The sequence below is a fragment of the Carya illinoinensis genome, chromosome 9 (assembly GCF_018687715.1).
Source record: "Carya illinoinensis cultivar Pawnee chromosome 9, C.illinoinensisPawnee_v1, whole genome shotgun sequence".
NCBI lineage: Eukaryota > Viridiplantae > Streptophyta > Magnoliopsida > Fagales > Juglandaceae > Carya > Carya illinoinensis.
Genome location: NC_056760.1, coordinates 8,767,000 through 8,783,664, shown reverse-complemented (window position 1 = coordinate 8,783,664; position 16,665 = coordinate 8,767,000). Strand labels below are relative to the sequence as shown.

At 39.0% G+C, this 16,665-nt stretch overlaps 1 protein-coding gene across 2 annotated transcripts in view; it reads left to right on the top strand.

Annotated features, from left to right (window-relative positions):
* Positions 1-15,461, top strand: part of LOC122275232 (putative receptor-like protein kinase At4g00960) — a 30,142-nt gene extending 14,681 nt beyond the window's left edge. For both annotated transcript variants that reach the window (XM_043084214.1, XM_043084213.1), the window contains 6 exons: positions 13,161-13,289; positions 13,608-13,729; positions 13,994-14,204; positions 14,312-14,549; positions 14,742-14,892; positions 15,003-15,461. In XM_043084214.1, the coding sequence (XP_042940148.1) occupies positions 13,161-13,289; positions 13,608-13,729; positions 13,994-14,204; positions 14,312-14,549; positions 14,742-14,892; positions 15,003-15,314 (1,163 nt within the window). In that variant the 3' untranslated portion in view covers positions 15,315-15,461. The remainder of the gene's footprint in view (positions 1-13,160; positions 13,290-13,607; positions 13,730-13,993; positions 14,205-14,311; positions 14,550-14,741; positions 14,893-15,002) is intronic.
* The last annotated feature ends 1,204 nt before the right edge of the window (positions 15,462-16,665 follow it).

Here is a 16,665-nt window from a genome sequence, read left to right as displayed (position 1 = left end):
TTTTTTCACATAATTGACACCATAAATCAGAGTTACAAGGTGAAGAATTACCTCAACCATTGCCGCGAAATGAGCCTCCAAAGCCACGGCTTTTACCAGAATTGTTACGGCCGAGATTTCCAAGTGAGTTGGGCTGCCTTGCAGCTACGTTGGCTGGGCATTTGAGATAGGGGAAAACTGAGAGTGATGAGTGATGCAAGCCTCACAGGTAAGTAACATAGAGTAGACCTCCTCAAGTGTGAGTGATTCAGCTCGGGCAGAAATTGTGGTGACAAGAGAGTCATATTCTGGTCCCAAACCAGCAAGTAAATAAGTGATGAGGTTGTCATTGTTTAAAGGTTGTCCAGCAATGGCAAGAGTGTCTGCTAGACGTTTGATGTGCATGAAATATTTGCTTGTTGTCTGATTAACTTTGCGGGCTGTTGAAAGTTGAGTTCGCACCTGAATGACTTGAGCCCTGGATTGAGAAGCAAAGGAAGCGGTGAGAGCAAGCCACACTTCACGAGAGGTAGTGCAATGGGAGACCTGCGCAAGAACTTCATCAGCGAGTGAGGCATTAAGACAGCTAAGAATTAAGTTGTCTTGAATTTTCCAAATTTCAAATAGGGGATTTGGAGACTTGGTGCTGGTAGAGTCAGTAATCTCCTTTGATGGTTGTTTGAACAACAATAAAACTAAAAACTTTTTGGCCTTTTATGTATGGAAGCATGGTAGCCTTCCAAGTAGGATAGTTGGTATGACTAAGTTTAGTGATATTGAGGGAAGATGTGGGATTAAAGAGGGGAAGGTGATTGGGTTGAGCATTAGACTTGATGAGGAGAATGAGGTTTGGAAGTGATGTTGGTTGATGGCTTAAACTAATACCATGGAAATGTTACAAATGTAAGATATGGATAAATGGTATTCTGTTTTTCATTACTCTGTTTTGAGTACACACGTTTCTATATATAATACAATTAAGTATCTAATGTAAAACTAACATTCAAAATTCAAATATAAAAATCAAATCCCAGATTTTATGCAGCTCCTCTTGTGCGTGATTTACGGTGGTTGTTTGTGATCTTGGCTTGAGATGCAATTTCCTCATGATCTTCAGTTGGTTGAGAATCGGCCGTTTGAGATACGCCAATAGAAGGTGGTAGGATATACACTCCTAGCTGTAATTTCAGGTATGAAACCTACCCTTTTTTCGACCAGCTTATAGTTGCCATTACGCCATCACCCCCTTCGCAACCAGTCTCTCCTCCTCCCATAAAAGGTATAATCGATGCAAATAGAGAGCACGGTTCCCAAGGACCACATCACACCAAGCTTCATCCGTATAGTTTCTTCCCAATGCAAACTTCACCAAGCAACAATGCTTTACCAAGATGGGGTTATCTTCATTAACCCAGCTTACTCGATAAGGGGTGGGGTGTTTTTCAACTGTCAAACCCAAACGTTCCACTACATCACTAGAGATTACATACATTCCGCTCCCATTGTCATTGATAACATTTAACGCACGACCACCATGCTCCATACGGGTATGAAAAATGTTGGTGCGTCTCCAATCATAATCACCACCATGGATCTTCTTCTTAGTGCCAGTCAAAACTCGGTGGATCACACAACTGGGCAGATTGGTTGCTCCCAAGTGCTCTACATCTTTGCTGTCACTTTCTTCATATTCCTCTTCCTCAACTCCCTCAACTGCATCAAGCATTTTAAGTTCTTTTTCACACACAAAGGCCAATTTTTTTTTTTTTTCTCTCGTAGGACATACTACAGCAAAATGTCCAAACCCCTTGCACTTGTAGCATTGTGGTCCGTCGCCCGTAAGTTTGGCCTTTCCTCTTTGGTCACCCACCACGATGTGTCTACCCTGGTCAGTGGGCAGAGGTGGTTTCTGGTATAGTTGTGTTGGTGTGCGTTTCTGCTTGGGATCTGTAGATGACATGTGTCTCCCGTTGAAGAATCCCAATTGCTTTTCGACTCATAAGGTCAGTTGATAAGCTTCGTCAATGCTTAGGAGACGTGCTATCAGCATCTCTTTTCACAACTCATTACGTAAGCCAGTGCGGTAACGAGTTAGTGTTTGTTGCTCGTTTTCCACCACCTTGTTGCGAACGGTCAATTCATGGAAACGATCTGTATACTAGTCAACAGTCAATGTCCCTTGCGTCAATTGCAGCATCTCTTCAAACATGATTTGCTCATAGTCAATAGGCAAATATTTCTCTTTCAGCTGCTTCTCATTTCTTCCCAATTAGACACTGGCGCATGTTGAGTACGATGTAGTTGTTTTCCACACTACCCCACCAAGCTCGTGCATGTCCTTTTAATTTCATACGGACATAACGAACTTTGCTATCCTCGGACACAGAGAACCAATCAAAATAATCCTCAATGGCCGTCAACCAATCTTCAAAAGCATTAGGGTTCAGCTTCCTAAAAAAATCTGGGACATCTATCTTCATTCCCTTGGCTAGTTCATCAAGAGGGTGACAATCAAAGCCACGTCCTCCTCGTCCCCTAGGAAATTCATGGCCATTACACCCAAAGCGAGCTTCATGATCACCAAATCCCCTGTTCCTCTCCCTATATTCCTCATCCTCTTCGTTCCCTTCACTGTCGTCTACTTCATCTTCCGAAGGAGGCCTATGCACCCTCCTAGTATAAGGTCCAAACTCATCTCAAGTTCGACGTTCCTCCATTGTAACCAGCCTTTGATTGATCTGTTCCAAAATAGATGTGAGTTGGGTGATCTGTGCTTGTAGATGGGGTAGATTAGTGTTTGGGTTTTGGTTATTCAACATATTCTAAGAATTACCACTGTGAGTTACATGCATGAAACAATGAGTTCCTTGATGAAGAAAACCTGGCTTTGATACCAAAAATGGTGCAAGCCTCAAGGCCCAACCTCACGTTGATGTTCAAGAGGGAATACAATACAAACAGAGTCTCTCTATTAATGAAATCTCTTCATTCTAAAATTCAATATCTTCTCAGAAAATTCAGCCGCCACTTTCTTTTCTATGACTACCATATTTAAAGGATTACATGTGCTATAAATCAGGAAATAAACTAGGAAGGGATTGCCAATATGGCAATAGAGTCTTACAGGAATAATTTAGGAAAGAATTAACAACTTTGCAACAAAAGTTTGAAATAAATGGATAAGAATTGATAAGGATTCTAGCAGTTGAATAAGTCCTCATCCCCCAGTTTGTCACTTATTATTGGGTCGACCTTGGCTCTATGACAGAAAGGTGTTGTATGATGGGTATGCCAATTCTTACTCTCTTAAATTTAATGGCAAGAAATTCGTTTTAGACCCTTAGCAGATTTCTGAGTTTGAAACACAACCAAAACAAAAGAAAAAAGAGGTTGTTTCAGTACTAACCATTCGACAGTTTACTCAAGCTCTAAAAGGAGAACAACTAGTGCTATTGGTGTGACGCCCCCAAATCCCCACGCACGGACACGGGGAAATCGAGACGTCCAGATGATGACATCACGAGTCACCACCCTAACGACGTGTGCCAAAAGTGTGCAAAAGCAACAAATGTGCAAGAAGGGACACGCAGCAGATAGCAAAGTCATATAACTAAGTACCAGAATTTTTCTTAATTTAATACAAAGCCGTTCAAAACATACATATTAAAATATTACAGGACACAAACATAATTTTAAACTAAATACAAAACATAAACTTCAGCACCCTGGTGGAGCCGCGTCCTCGGGCTCAGCCTCCTCCTCCTCATCCTCGATCTCTGCACCAAAATCTACGGAACCAAAAATGGTGCCGCAGGTAAGTAAAATCCAAACACCACCAGATAAAAACATATAGAACTCAGACAATATGCGTGAAGTGGTGCCAATGCGCAAAACCCATAAAATCATATTTTTCCACACGCGCCAAAAACCCATTTGGCCCACAAAAACATATCCTTAAAACCAAGTCTCGTCATTATCTCAGATAATGGCCCAAACCACCATTTTCCCAGAAAAATGGATCAAAAGTCTCGAAAACCAACATCGTCATTTTCCCAGAAAATGGCCCACATCCGAAAACCATAAAAACAATCCGGTTATGCATGCACCATGATCTCCCCTAAGGATCACCTGCATACCCTGGCTCTGTGTCACACCGCAGGTAACGACTACGCATGTAACACCTAAACGAGCGATGCCCAGACTCGCGCCTCGCGCGTACCTGGCCAGGCTATCCTCTAGTCCCTGCCACTCTAGGGACCACGGGGTCGACATGACAGCGTTATCGTATCGTGCAATCTGGTCGTCGCCCTGCGACCACCCAGGGGATGTCACTCAGTATTATCCACTCCCGAGTGACCAGAGGAGCTCCACCGAGATAATAACCCATCCCGGCTTGGGCTCGTGTAACACACGCACCCAAAAACCATTTAGGCCAATAAAACGGGATTTTCTCAAATAAATAAAATGCACATATACACAAAATGCAACTCACGCCTCATGGCTCAAATAAATCAAGCAATCACAAACAACCAAAACCAAGCACTCCGTCCTCAATTCATCCGACCCCCGAACTCCTCGGACTTAGTCCGGAATCAACCAACCAGCAGCAATAATTTATTGTAAGAACAAAATATATTTAAATCTAAAAGTAGAGTTTGGAAAATACTTACAACGCTATACAGTATTTTTTGAAAGCTCGCGGCGTTGAAAACGGCGGAGGAAAAGCAACGTAACAGTGTAATTTACACTGTGGTCGTGGGTTGTAAAATACCCACTTTTGAACGGGGACAAACCAAGGCTCGGGATTGATAGGGAATGGCCTTGAGATATTTATGAAGTTAAGGGAAATGAGTTTTGGCCGTGGGTGGTGGTGGAAATGGCGGTCGAAGGCCAAAAATGGGCTGAACGGAGTTGAGGTCGTGGGAGCTGCTCCGACAACGGATCGAGGCCGGAAATGGGTGGTTTAGGTCGGCAAGAGGTAGGGGAAGAAGCTGTGAAGAGATGGTGGCCGGAGGTGGTGCGACGGCTCCGGAAACGGTGAAAAATCGTATGGCTTGGAGGAGCTCGTGGTGACTAACGGTGGCTCGGATGGAGGCGAAACTTGGTGGGGATGTTCACTGGTGAGAGGGGAAGAAAACTGGGTGGGTGGTGTAGGCCACGCCGCCGGCGAGCGGCGGTTCTGGGCTGCGAAAGCAACCGGCGACAGGGGTAAAAACAGAGCAGGTGCAGCGACTTCCGACGGCTCTCGAAGGCTAACGGCTGGTCCGATGGCTCTAAAAATTGGTGGAGATGATCTCTGGTGGAAGGGGAAGAGAATGGTGATGGCGGTGCACTAAACGGTGGCCGGACGGCGGAGAACTGGGTAGTCAAAGTGGCGACGACGGGAATGAGAAAAGAGAGGAGCTGCACACGGGGAGAGGGGGAAAACGGGAAGAAAAAGAAGAAGAAAAAAAAAAAAGAAGAAAAGAAAGAAAAGAAGAAAAGAAAAGGAAAAAGGGAAAAAGAAAAAGAAAAAAAAAAGAAATGAGGTCCAATCCTCACCTCTGGAGTCCAACAACTAATCCAACGAAAATAAGTTTAAAAGCAATAAAATTAAGAAAATATTTTAAACACAACGTAAAGCTAAAATATAATAATTAACTAGTAAAAACAAACTATTTAATTTTAAATCCAAAGACAAGCTAAAATAAATTAAACAGCAATTTAAATTCAACAGCAATTAAAATCTAATTAAAATCTGATAATTTAAAATAAAAGAACTATTATATTAATTAAATTAAAATATTCCTTCAGTGAAAATACACATAAAAACGGGGTGTCAGATCCTCCCCCCTTAAAATAAATTTCGTCCTCGAAATTTGTGAGATCAATATCAGCGCCAAGTAGGATACACTACGCAACTCAGAGTATATTTGAGAAAATCATACCATCTGCCATTTCCACACAAGTATGATTAAAGATCTCTCTAATTATACTCCTAAAGCAAATCCATCATATTCGTACTAGTCTCCCAGCGACGCATCACGTCTAGAACTCCTAAAGCAGCCACGTAAACCGGAATCACCATATCGTCAAGAACTTCAAAACCACACCCAAGAAAATTCTAAAAATTATTACTTCTTAGAATGAATTGTATTAACCTCAATCAACCTTCATGCTATATCATCGAAACTTTCATTGTATACTATATCTTGGTAACCTAATAGTCACTTCCAAAATAAACCATCAATAAACATAATTCGCCCAAACAAAATATTACTCTCCAATTACAAGCACCTTCTCGAAATTTTAAGTCATCACTAATTACTCAAAATCAGCACACCTAATCATGAACTATCACTCCTATTTCCTCAATTATCTCTAGCTACCTTAACTAAATCAAAATTCCGCAACGACACCCATGATCATCAACAAAGAAGACGATATCAATCAATTGCAACCTTCCAAATTAAAAACAAGTATCATTATCTCAAAATACGCCAATCTCATCGAATCCGTCCCGACCAACTAATAAAGCACCTATAACTCCTACCTAACAACTTACACTTTCAAGATCATCACCTAAATTCTGAATATCGTCTAATTTAGAGATAACTAAATTCACTACGAACCACGATTAAATTCACGATAACCTTAATAAACCCTTCTTATAAACTCACTTACCTACTTCTATTCTCATAACCCTAATATTAGCATGACTATTTCCTTCAATTGCATACAAAATTAAATCTCAAGATAGGCCATGCTATTCAAAGCTCCAATCCATCAAAACTATGGCACTACCCTCCTAACTTTTACTGCTTATTACCTTACGTACCTGTTTAGGCTAATCACCGTTGATTCTCAAACTTCCACTTTCAAGATTTTATTATCCACTACACATGGCGACTCAACAATCTCTCTTCAAGTTAAATAAAATGTATATAATTCTCCCAATTGGACACTCAAACTCCAAAGGAAAGTATAGCCTCAAAATTTAAATTCTTGTGTGACCTCAAGTCACAATTAATTCTTGAAGATAGTCTCAACAATAAATGCCAACCATCACTCCAATTAGTAACCCACTTCAACTGTACACTCCGATCAACTCACTAAGAACTTGAAGTTAAAATCTATTGAATTTAATACTATCACATCTAATCCACTTCAGTACTCACCAAAGCCACTTCTCTCAAGCCAAAAAGAGACTAGGATTTGTACTCTCCGAAATCCATACACCCTCACCACCACTATAAATGGATCTCATGTACCTTTAGCTAAGATCAATAATCATTCTAACGTATAAGTGATCCATCACTTCCATTTCCAACATCTGTACCTTATCCTCAAAATAAACAAAATTTCATGTCCCAAAACCTGCATCATCTATTATCCTCAACTCGGTATGAATCAATCCTAAAACTTGTCACTATAACCTCGAGCTATAACGATTATTGCCAACCCACATTTCATTGAGTAACACGCTTCGACTGAACGCTCCAATCGATTCACCACTATCACGTGTCAGTCTCATACGTCCTTAGCCGAAACCAATAATCATTCCAACGTACAAGTAATCCAGTACTACTATTTCCATCATCTGGACTTATATCCGCAAATCAACATGAATCATTCATATATCTGCTTAACTTATACCCTTAATATCAGCAAATAGTTATCGCTTAAAGCTTTGTACTGAAAATGACCTTAAACCTGCTAATAATCCGTTCCCAAAAGTCTCTAGAACATAAGGTCCCAACTTCAATCGAATTCAATACCAACAATTAAACTATTGCTTCCAAAACCTCAACGGATCTATTTCTTCCGAACCGACAAAAATCATTTCCTAAAATCGATTACTACAACCTCGAGTTAACAATAGTCATTTTCTGAACTAAGTCAATATCTACAATCCTCAAAGAAGTATATGAGCTAAATCATTACCTTCCATTCTCAAAGAAATGTACCTAGAAAAATTTCATATTATTAACTAAACTCTGATCAACCTCATTTTAATGGTTGCAAACTAATCACTCTCCAGAGTGGATCAAGCTAGCACCCCAAGTCTGTAAAACTAAGAACTCAACTCTTATTATAAATTGGTCCTTCAACTCTGCAATTCTAAATCCTTAAATCAAATAAGAATAATTTCTAGAATTTCTAAGATCAATGAGCTTACACCCCATAATAGAACAATCGGCTCCCAAAGCTTTTAAAATCTAATACATTAACGGATAATAAATCATTTTCTGAAATCCTCGAGATTGATGGCTTTAATCCAAAACATTCACCTTAAAACTTGTAAATTTTAAAACCTCAATTGCCACCAAATTTTTCATCCGAATCAGCGAAATTTAAAACTTGAAATTTAATTATTTCCCCCAAAGCTTGTCGAACCTAAAACCTTAATTACCAAAATCTTATTTCCTAAAATCTGTAAGGCCTCAAACCTTAGATAAAATTATCTTAAACCAATCCTTAAAGTTCGTTGAACCTACACTCTCCTATTCTATAGCCTCATTATATAAATTCTACAAAACCTAAGACCTCAACCATCTTAAGTGACTTAAATCTAACTCCCCTCCTTAGTTGCAACTTACATTCCTACTCCCAAGAGATCGCCTAACCCATGTCGTTCCCTTCTAGCCACAATATTATAAAAGTAACCCACCTCTATAAAATTCAACCTTACTACACTAAGTATTTATTCCTACCAACGACATTTTTGATAGTATCGTCCTCCTGCCATAGCATAATCCTCAACCCCACTTTTTAACTCCGGACAAAACAAAACAAAACAATTTAAAACAAAATAAATAAAATAACATATATTGGAATAACTAAAACAAATAAAACAACATACTTTCAATTCAAATAACATCAAATCAAACCAAACCAAATCAAATGGAATTAAATAAAATAAATTCAAATCAAATAAAATCGAATCAAGTTAAAGAAAAACAATTCAAATTAAATAGATAAAATAATTTTAACTCAAGCTTATAAACTTTCTGGTACTCCACCTATGGGACATATGGTTTTACCCAGAGTCGAACTGCTCTGATACCACCTGCGACGCCCCCAAATCCCCACGCACGGACACGGGGAAATCGAGACGTCTGGATGATGACATCACGAGTCACCACCCTAACGACGTGTGCCAAAAGTGTGCAAAAGCAACAAATGTACACGAAGGGACACGCAGCGGATAACAAAGTCATATAACTAAGTACCAGAATTTTTCTTAATTTAATACAAAGCCGTTCAAGACATACATATTAAAATATTACAGGACACAAACATAATTTTAAACTAAATACAAAACATAAACTTCAGCACCCTGGCGGAGCCGCGTCCTAGGGCTCAGCCTCCTCCTCCTCATCCTCGATCTCTGCACCAAAATCTACGGAACCAAAAATGGTGCTGCAGGTAAGTAAAATCCAAACACCACCAGATAAAAACATATAGAACTCAGACAATATGCGTGAAGTAGTGCCAATGCGCAAAACCCATAAAATCATATTTTTCCACACGCCAAAAACCCATTTGGCCCACAAAAACATATCCTTAAAACCAAGTCTCGTCATTATCTCAGATAATGGCCCAAACCACCATTTTCCCAGAAAATGGATCAAAAGCCTCGGAAACCAACATCTCCATTTTCCCAGAAAATGGCCCACATCCGAAAACCATGAAAACAATCCGGTTATGCATGCACCATGATCTCCCCTAGGGATCACCTGCATACCCTGGCTCTGTACCACACCGCAGGTAACGACTACGCATGTGACATCTAAACGAGCAATGCCCAGACTCGCACCTCGCGCGTACCTGGCCAGGCCATTCTCTAGTCCCCGCCACTCTAGGGACCACGGAGTCGACATGACAGCGTTACCGTATCGTGCGATCCGGTCGTCGCCCTGTGACAACCCAGGGGATGTCACTCAGTATTATCCACTCCCGAGTGACCAGAGGAGCTCCACCGAGATAATAACCCATCCCGGCTTGGGCTCGTGTAACACACGCACCCAAAAACCATTTAGGCCAATAAAACGGGATTTTCTCAAATAAATAAAATGCACATATACACAAAATGCAACTCACGCCTCATGGCTCAAATAAATCAAGCAATCACAAACAACCAAAACCAAGCACTCCGTCCTCAATCCATCCGACCCCCGAACTCCTCGGACTTAGTCCGGAATCAACCAACCAGTAGCAATAATTTATTGTAAGAGCAAAATATATTTAAATCTAAAAGTAGAGTTTGGAAAATACTTACAGCGCTATACGGTATTTTTTGAAAGCTCGCGGCGTTGCAAACGGCGGAGGAAAAGCAACGTAACAGTGTAATTTACACTGTGGCCGTGGGTTGTAAAATACCCACTTTTGAACAGGGACAAACCAAGGCTCGGGATTGATAGGGAATGACCTTGAGATATTTATGAAGCTAAGGAAAATGAGTTTTGGCCGTGGGTGGTGGTGGAAATGGCGGTCGAAGGCTAAAAAGGGGCTGAATGGAGTTGAGCTCGTGAGAGCTGCTCCGACAACGGATCGAGGCTGGAAATGGGTGGTTTAGGTCGGCAAGAGGTCGGGGAAGAAGCTGTGAAGAGATGGTGGCCGGAGGTGGTGCGACGGCGCCGGAAACGGTGAAAAACCGTATGGCTTGGAGGAGCTCGTGGTGGCTAACGGTGGCTCGGATGGAGGTGAAACTTGGTGGAGATGTTCACTGGTGAGAGGGGAAGAAAACTGGGTGGGTGGTGTAGGCCACGCCACCGGTGAGCGGCGGTTCTGGGCTGCGAAAGCAACCGGCGACAGGGGCAAAAATAGAGCAGGTGCAGCGACTTCCGGCGGCTCTCGAAGGCTAACGGCTGGTCCGATGGCTCTAAAAATTGGTGGAGATGATCTATGGTGGAAGGGAAAGAGAATGGTGGTGGCGGTGCACTAAACGGTGGTCAGACGGCAGAGAACTGGGTGGTCAAAGTGGCGGCGACGGAAATGAGAAAAGAGAGGAGCTGCTCACGGGGAGAGGGGGAAAACGGGAAGAAAAAGAAGAAGAAAAAAACGAAGAAAAGAAAGAAAAGAAGAAAAGAAAAGGAAAAAGGAAAAAAGAAAAAGAAAAGAAAAGAAATGAGGTCCAATCCTCACCTCTGGAGTCCAACAACTGATCCAACGAAAATAAGTTTAAAGGCAATAAAACTAAGAAAATATTTTAAACACAACGTAAAGCTAAAATATAATAATTAACTAGTAAAAACAAACTATTTAATTTTAAATCCAAAGACAAGCTAAAATAAATTAAACAGCAATTTAAATTCAACAGCAATTAAAATCTTATTAAAATCCGATAATTTAAAATAAAAGAACTATTATATTAATTAAATTAAAATATTCCTTCAGTGAAAATACACATAAAAACAGGGTGTCACAATTGGTAGTGAACCGAGAGGCTAAACAAGATGATGACATTATCCCCAACGAATTTACGAAGATGCTAGAGAAGTTCCAAGAAATCATGCCCGATAAGTTTCCGAAACAGCTACCACCATTGCTAGAGGTGCAACATGCCATTGATCTAATCCCAGGTTCTTCTCTACCGAATCTACCACATTACCGTATGAGCCCCACCGAAAATGAAGAACTGAATGGACAAATTCAGCAGTTGCTTGATAGTGGATTCATTCGAGAAAGTCTTAGCCCTTGCGCCGTACCAGTTCTACTTACACCCAAGAAAGACAATACTTGGAGGATGTGCGTCGATAGCCAAGCGATTAACAAAATAATGGTGAAGTACCAATTTCCTATTCCCCTACTTGACGGCATGCTAGATCTATTGAGTGGAGCATCCATCTTTACAAAAGTTAATCTTCGTAGTGGGTATCATCAAATTCGAATCCGTCCCAGAGATGAGTGGAAGACTACATTCAAAACAAAAGATGGCTTATTTGAGTGGTTGGTTATGCCTTTCGGACTAACCAATGCACCTAGCACATTTATGCGTGTAATGACGCAAGCACTCAAGCCTTTCTTGGGAAAATTCGTAGCTATCTATTTTGATGACATTTTGATTTTTAGCCATTGTTTGCAGGATCATTTAGACCATGTGCAGCAAGTCCTAGAGACACTAAAAAGAGAACAGCTCTATGTAAACCGTGGCAAGTGCTCTTTTATGAAGAAGCGGGTGTATTTTCTGGGGTTCATTATTTCAGACCAAGGGGTTGAAGCCAATCCTACCAAGGTTCAAGCAATTAAAAGTTGGCCTACTCCTCGCAATTTTTTTGAAGTGCGCAGCTTCCATGGGTTGGCGACATTCTATCAGCATTTTATATGGAACTTCAGTACCATCATGGCCCCCATCACCGAATGTTTGAAGTCAAAATTTTTTATGTGGACTGCATTTGCCAATAACGCATTCACTGAGATTAAAACAAAGATGGGAGAAGCTCCTGGATTTTTCCAAAATATTTGAAGTTTATGTGACGCATCGCATGTAGGTGTGGGAGGAGTACTCAGTCAAGAAGGACATCCTATCGCCTTTTATAGCGAGAAACTTAATGAGGCCCGTCGGTAGTATTCGGCGTAAGATATGGAATTTTATAAAATCTTCTTAGAAAATTCGGCCACCACTTTCTTTTCTATGACTACCATATTTAAAGGATTACACGTGCTATAAATCAGGAAATAAACTAGGAAGGGATTGCCAATATGGCAACAGAGTCTTACGGGAATAATTTAGGAAAGAATTAACAACTTTGCAACAAAAGTTAATTTGAAATAAATAGATAAGAATTGATAAGGATTCTAGCCGCTGAATAAGTCCTCATCCCCCACGATTTAAGGAGTAGTTTCCGCTTGGGAACCGTGCTCTCTATTTGCATCAATAATGATCCTCATATATATCCCTCATCGATGAAACCATAATTATTTTTGTTGCGCTCGGCGTAGATGTTGTCGATTACAAGTATGACACGGGAATTGGTTAATCCTTTTTATTCGAATTGGGATTTTCTTTCATAATAATTCTTATCAATCATGTCCAGTTGTATCTATTCTTTTTTTGTTTCTGTTAATTTGGAGTTATGACTTATTTCTTTCTCATTTTGTACGTGATAAGTTGTGATTTGTGAGACAAATTTGACTGTTTCAAGTTAATTTCTAGTTGACTTGCCTTTCTAAGACAACGATGCTTTTGGTTTTTGCAGGAACTAAGAGAAACACCACAACTCGAACTGCCATCGTCATTGTTGTGCCCACTCTTGTTGTTATCATACTGGTCGTCGGTATTATTTATTTATTTTTAAGAGTGAGGAAGCGCAAGGACCATTTGGAAAGTAAGTACAACATAGTTCATGTATTCCTTGTTATTTTTTAGATTTTGAAGGTTATTTTCATATATTATATATAACAGTTAATTAGGAAAAATCACGACTTTCATTTTGCACTTCGGGAAGTACACTGGGTGCTAGCTAGGATAAATAAAAGTTTTTTTTTTTCCTTCTTATAAATGGTTCCACTTATTTCTCTAATTAGTTACTAGAGATACGAAACCACAAATCAAATTAGATGCCATAACTTCTTGTATGCTTTTATATGGAGCAAATTAATAAATCTTTCAAGTATTTATCATCCCGGTGGTTGCTTTTCTGAAGCCATGGATGAAATGGGAAACGTGGAATCCTTGCAATTTGATTTCGACGTTATTAGAGCTGCCACAGGCGACTTTTCTGATGCAAATAAGCTTGGAAAAGGAGGATTTGGGCCCGTTTATAAGGTATGAAAACAATATGACGATGAAAAGTATTATCAAGAATCTATTAGAATTTGTCAAACCAATGTATTTTGCTCTTGAAAATTGATTTGAATTGTTTTATCAAAAATTCTATGTATAGTCACTTTTGTGTCACTCCATTAATGTGATTGATTGTATATTAAAAAAAATTTGATGTAGCCAATCACATGTGTAAAGAGTAAACAAAAGTGGCTGTATGTAGCATTACTCTTATTTTATTTGTGCCTTATTCTCTCACATATTCAGGGTAAGCTTTCCAATGGACAAGATATAGCAGTAAAAAGACTATCAAAAAACTCTAGACAAGGAGATTCGGAATTTATGAATGAGGTTGTATCAGTGGCCAAGCTCCAACACCGGAATTTAGTAAGGCTCCTTGGATTTTTCTTAGAAGGGAATGAACGACTTCTTGTGTATGAGTTCGTGCCTAACAGAAGCCTTGATCAATATATATTCGGTACCATTGCATTCTATGTTTACATTGGGATGAAGATATTTTCATTCATTTCCTTAAAAGGTGATAAATTTTAAATATTTGACTCTAACGATTTCATGCATATGTAGATCCCAAGAAGAGTGCAAATCTAGATTGGGAGAGTCGATATAAAATTATAAAAGGAATTGCTCGAGGGTTATTATACCTTCATGAGGATTCTCGACTTCGGATTATTCATCGTAATCTCAAAGCTGCTAACATTCTATTAGATATAGAAATGAATCCTAAGATTTTAGATTTTGGCATGGCAAGGATGTGTGTACTGGATCAAACTGAAGGCAATACAAATAGAGTTGTGGGAACCTAGTAAGTATATATACATATCCAAATAGGCTAGAGCTAATGACTACAATTTTGTATTTTCTATATGATTGATTTATGTTGGTTATTTGCATCAAAAAAGGCATATGAAGAGATGGAAATCAAATCAATTGAAAAAAATAATCAAAGCTCTACTGCCTTCAAATTGAAGTTGAGTTTATTAATATTCATATGCAGTGGATATATGGCACCGGAATATGCAATGCTTGGGCAATTCTCGATCAAGTCAGATGTCTTTAGTTTTGGTGTGATGATGCTGGAGATTGTAAGTGGTCACAAAATTACTTCTTTCCGTGAAGGGGAGAACAAAGAGTACCTTCTAAGCTATGTGAGTGTATACATAAATTATTAAACCCATGTTCTTTGTTAAAATGAAAATTAGCAATATTCTATACTATTTTCTTTGACACATATGAGTGATTTAATGTATATCTTTAGGCTTGGAAAAACTGGAGAGAGGGGACAGCTGTGAATCTCATCGATCTCACATTGAGGAGTGGTCCACTGAGCGAAATGATACGATGTATTCACATTGGGTTGCTATGTGTTGAAGCAAATGTTGCCGACAGACTAGACATGGCTTCAGTTGTTCTCCTGCTTAATAGCAATTCCATTGCTCTCCCTTTGCCCACACAACCAGCAAGTTTTGTGCAATATGGGGTTCCATTAGCCACATCAATGAAACTGGACACTGATTGCAAGCCGGTGAGTCAATACGAAGTTTCGATTACCGAGTTAGATCCTAGGTAGTGTTTTGTAAGTGTGAACACGGTGTACGTGTGTTTGTGCAAATTTCACTTGGTATTATATATTTCATTCAATGCTTTAAAGTTAATTTGTAATCTTCTCTGACTCTTTGATTCAATAGCTATGATTCATCTGATTTGCTTGCACCAAGAACCTAAATCCAACCAACATACAAGAATTACCAAGTCAAAATCACAAATCATTCTCTCTTCCAACGAAAAAGAAATTTTCATAGCATTAGTACAAAAAAGACACCACGCAATGATCAAGATATTGATCCCCATCAAAGCCTGAGACTACAACAAGATGAGACTACAGACTGGCTCATATTCTGATAATTAACAGCCAGCTTTTATGTACTCTTAGTATGAAAACAACTTACGCAAGGTAATATTTGAAGAGCATTTGCTTAAGTATGATACATGCCTATTCAAGTTACAACGTGATCATGTCAATTATTTTTGTTAAGGGAGGGAGTGCTGTCAGTACTTTCATAATGCTAGAGCTCAAGTTACCAAAATGTCTAGTTTAGTTTATGAAAAAATTGTTGGTCTTTTTTTTTTTTTTTTTTTTTTTTTTTTTTTCAACATTTGGTAGCTTGGTGTTGATCAATATTATATGGATTCTACTGATCTATATATGGAGATATTTAATATTTTCTCTCAATACCAACATCAAAGAATATTTGATAATTTCTCTATTTATATAAAATGGAGTATATATAATATCGATTCATATATATATATATATATGTGACAGTTAATGATTGGCAAATCAAAACTTGGTGTAAATAAGTATCATATCCCAGGGTAAAACTTTCAACAAAATAATTGAAATACTTCAGGAATATTCTTGGCAGTGTGACTCTAACACTGTAAAAAACATCCCTAGCCTCTCTTAAAATTCTACATTTTTAATGACTTCAAATGAATCCCAGGATCAAATATAATCCTATCACTCTTTTTCGATCTCAATAAAAATGAAGCATCACAGTGTCACACTACAACACTCATGAGAAAAAAGAAACTTGCATAGATTAAAAAGAAGATGAAGAAGAAAAGAAAACTCATAACTAAGTGTGCTTGGTATGTTCTTGGATAATGGTCATTCTGCTACCCTATTTCTAATAGTATCACATTATAACACCCATGAGAAATAAGAAACTTCCAACAAAATAGTGAGATAAAGAAATTATCGACTGAATATAATGTGTCTATAACAATAATTGTTCTCATTATACATAATACATGAAGCATCCAAAACAGCAACTATAAAGCATCTCATTGTTAGGCCAGAAAATCCCAAGCCAGAGGCCTTAAAAATGATACATTTTTTATGATCAAGGCCTTTGCTA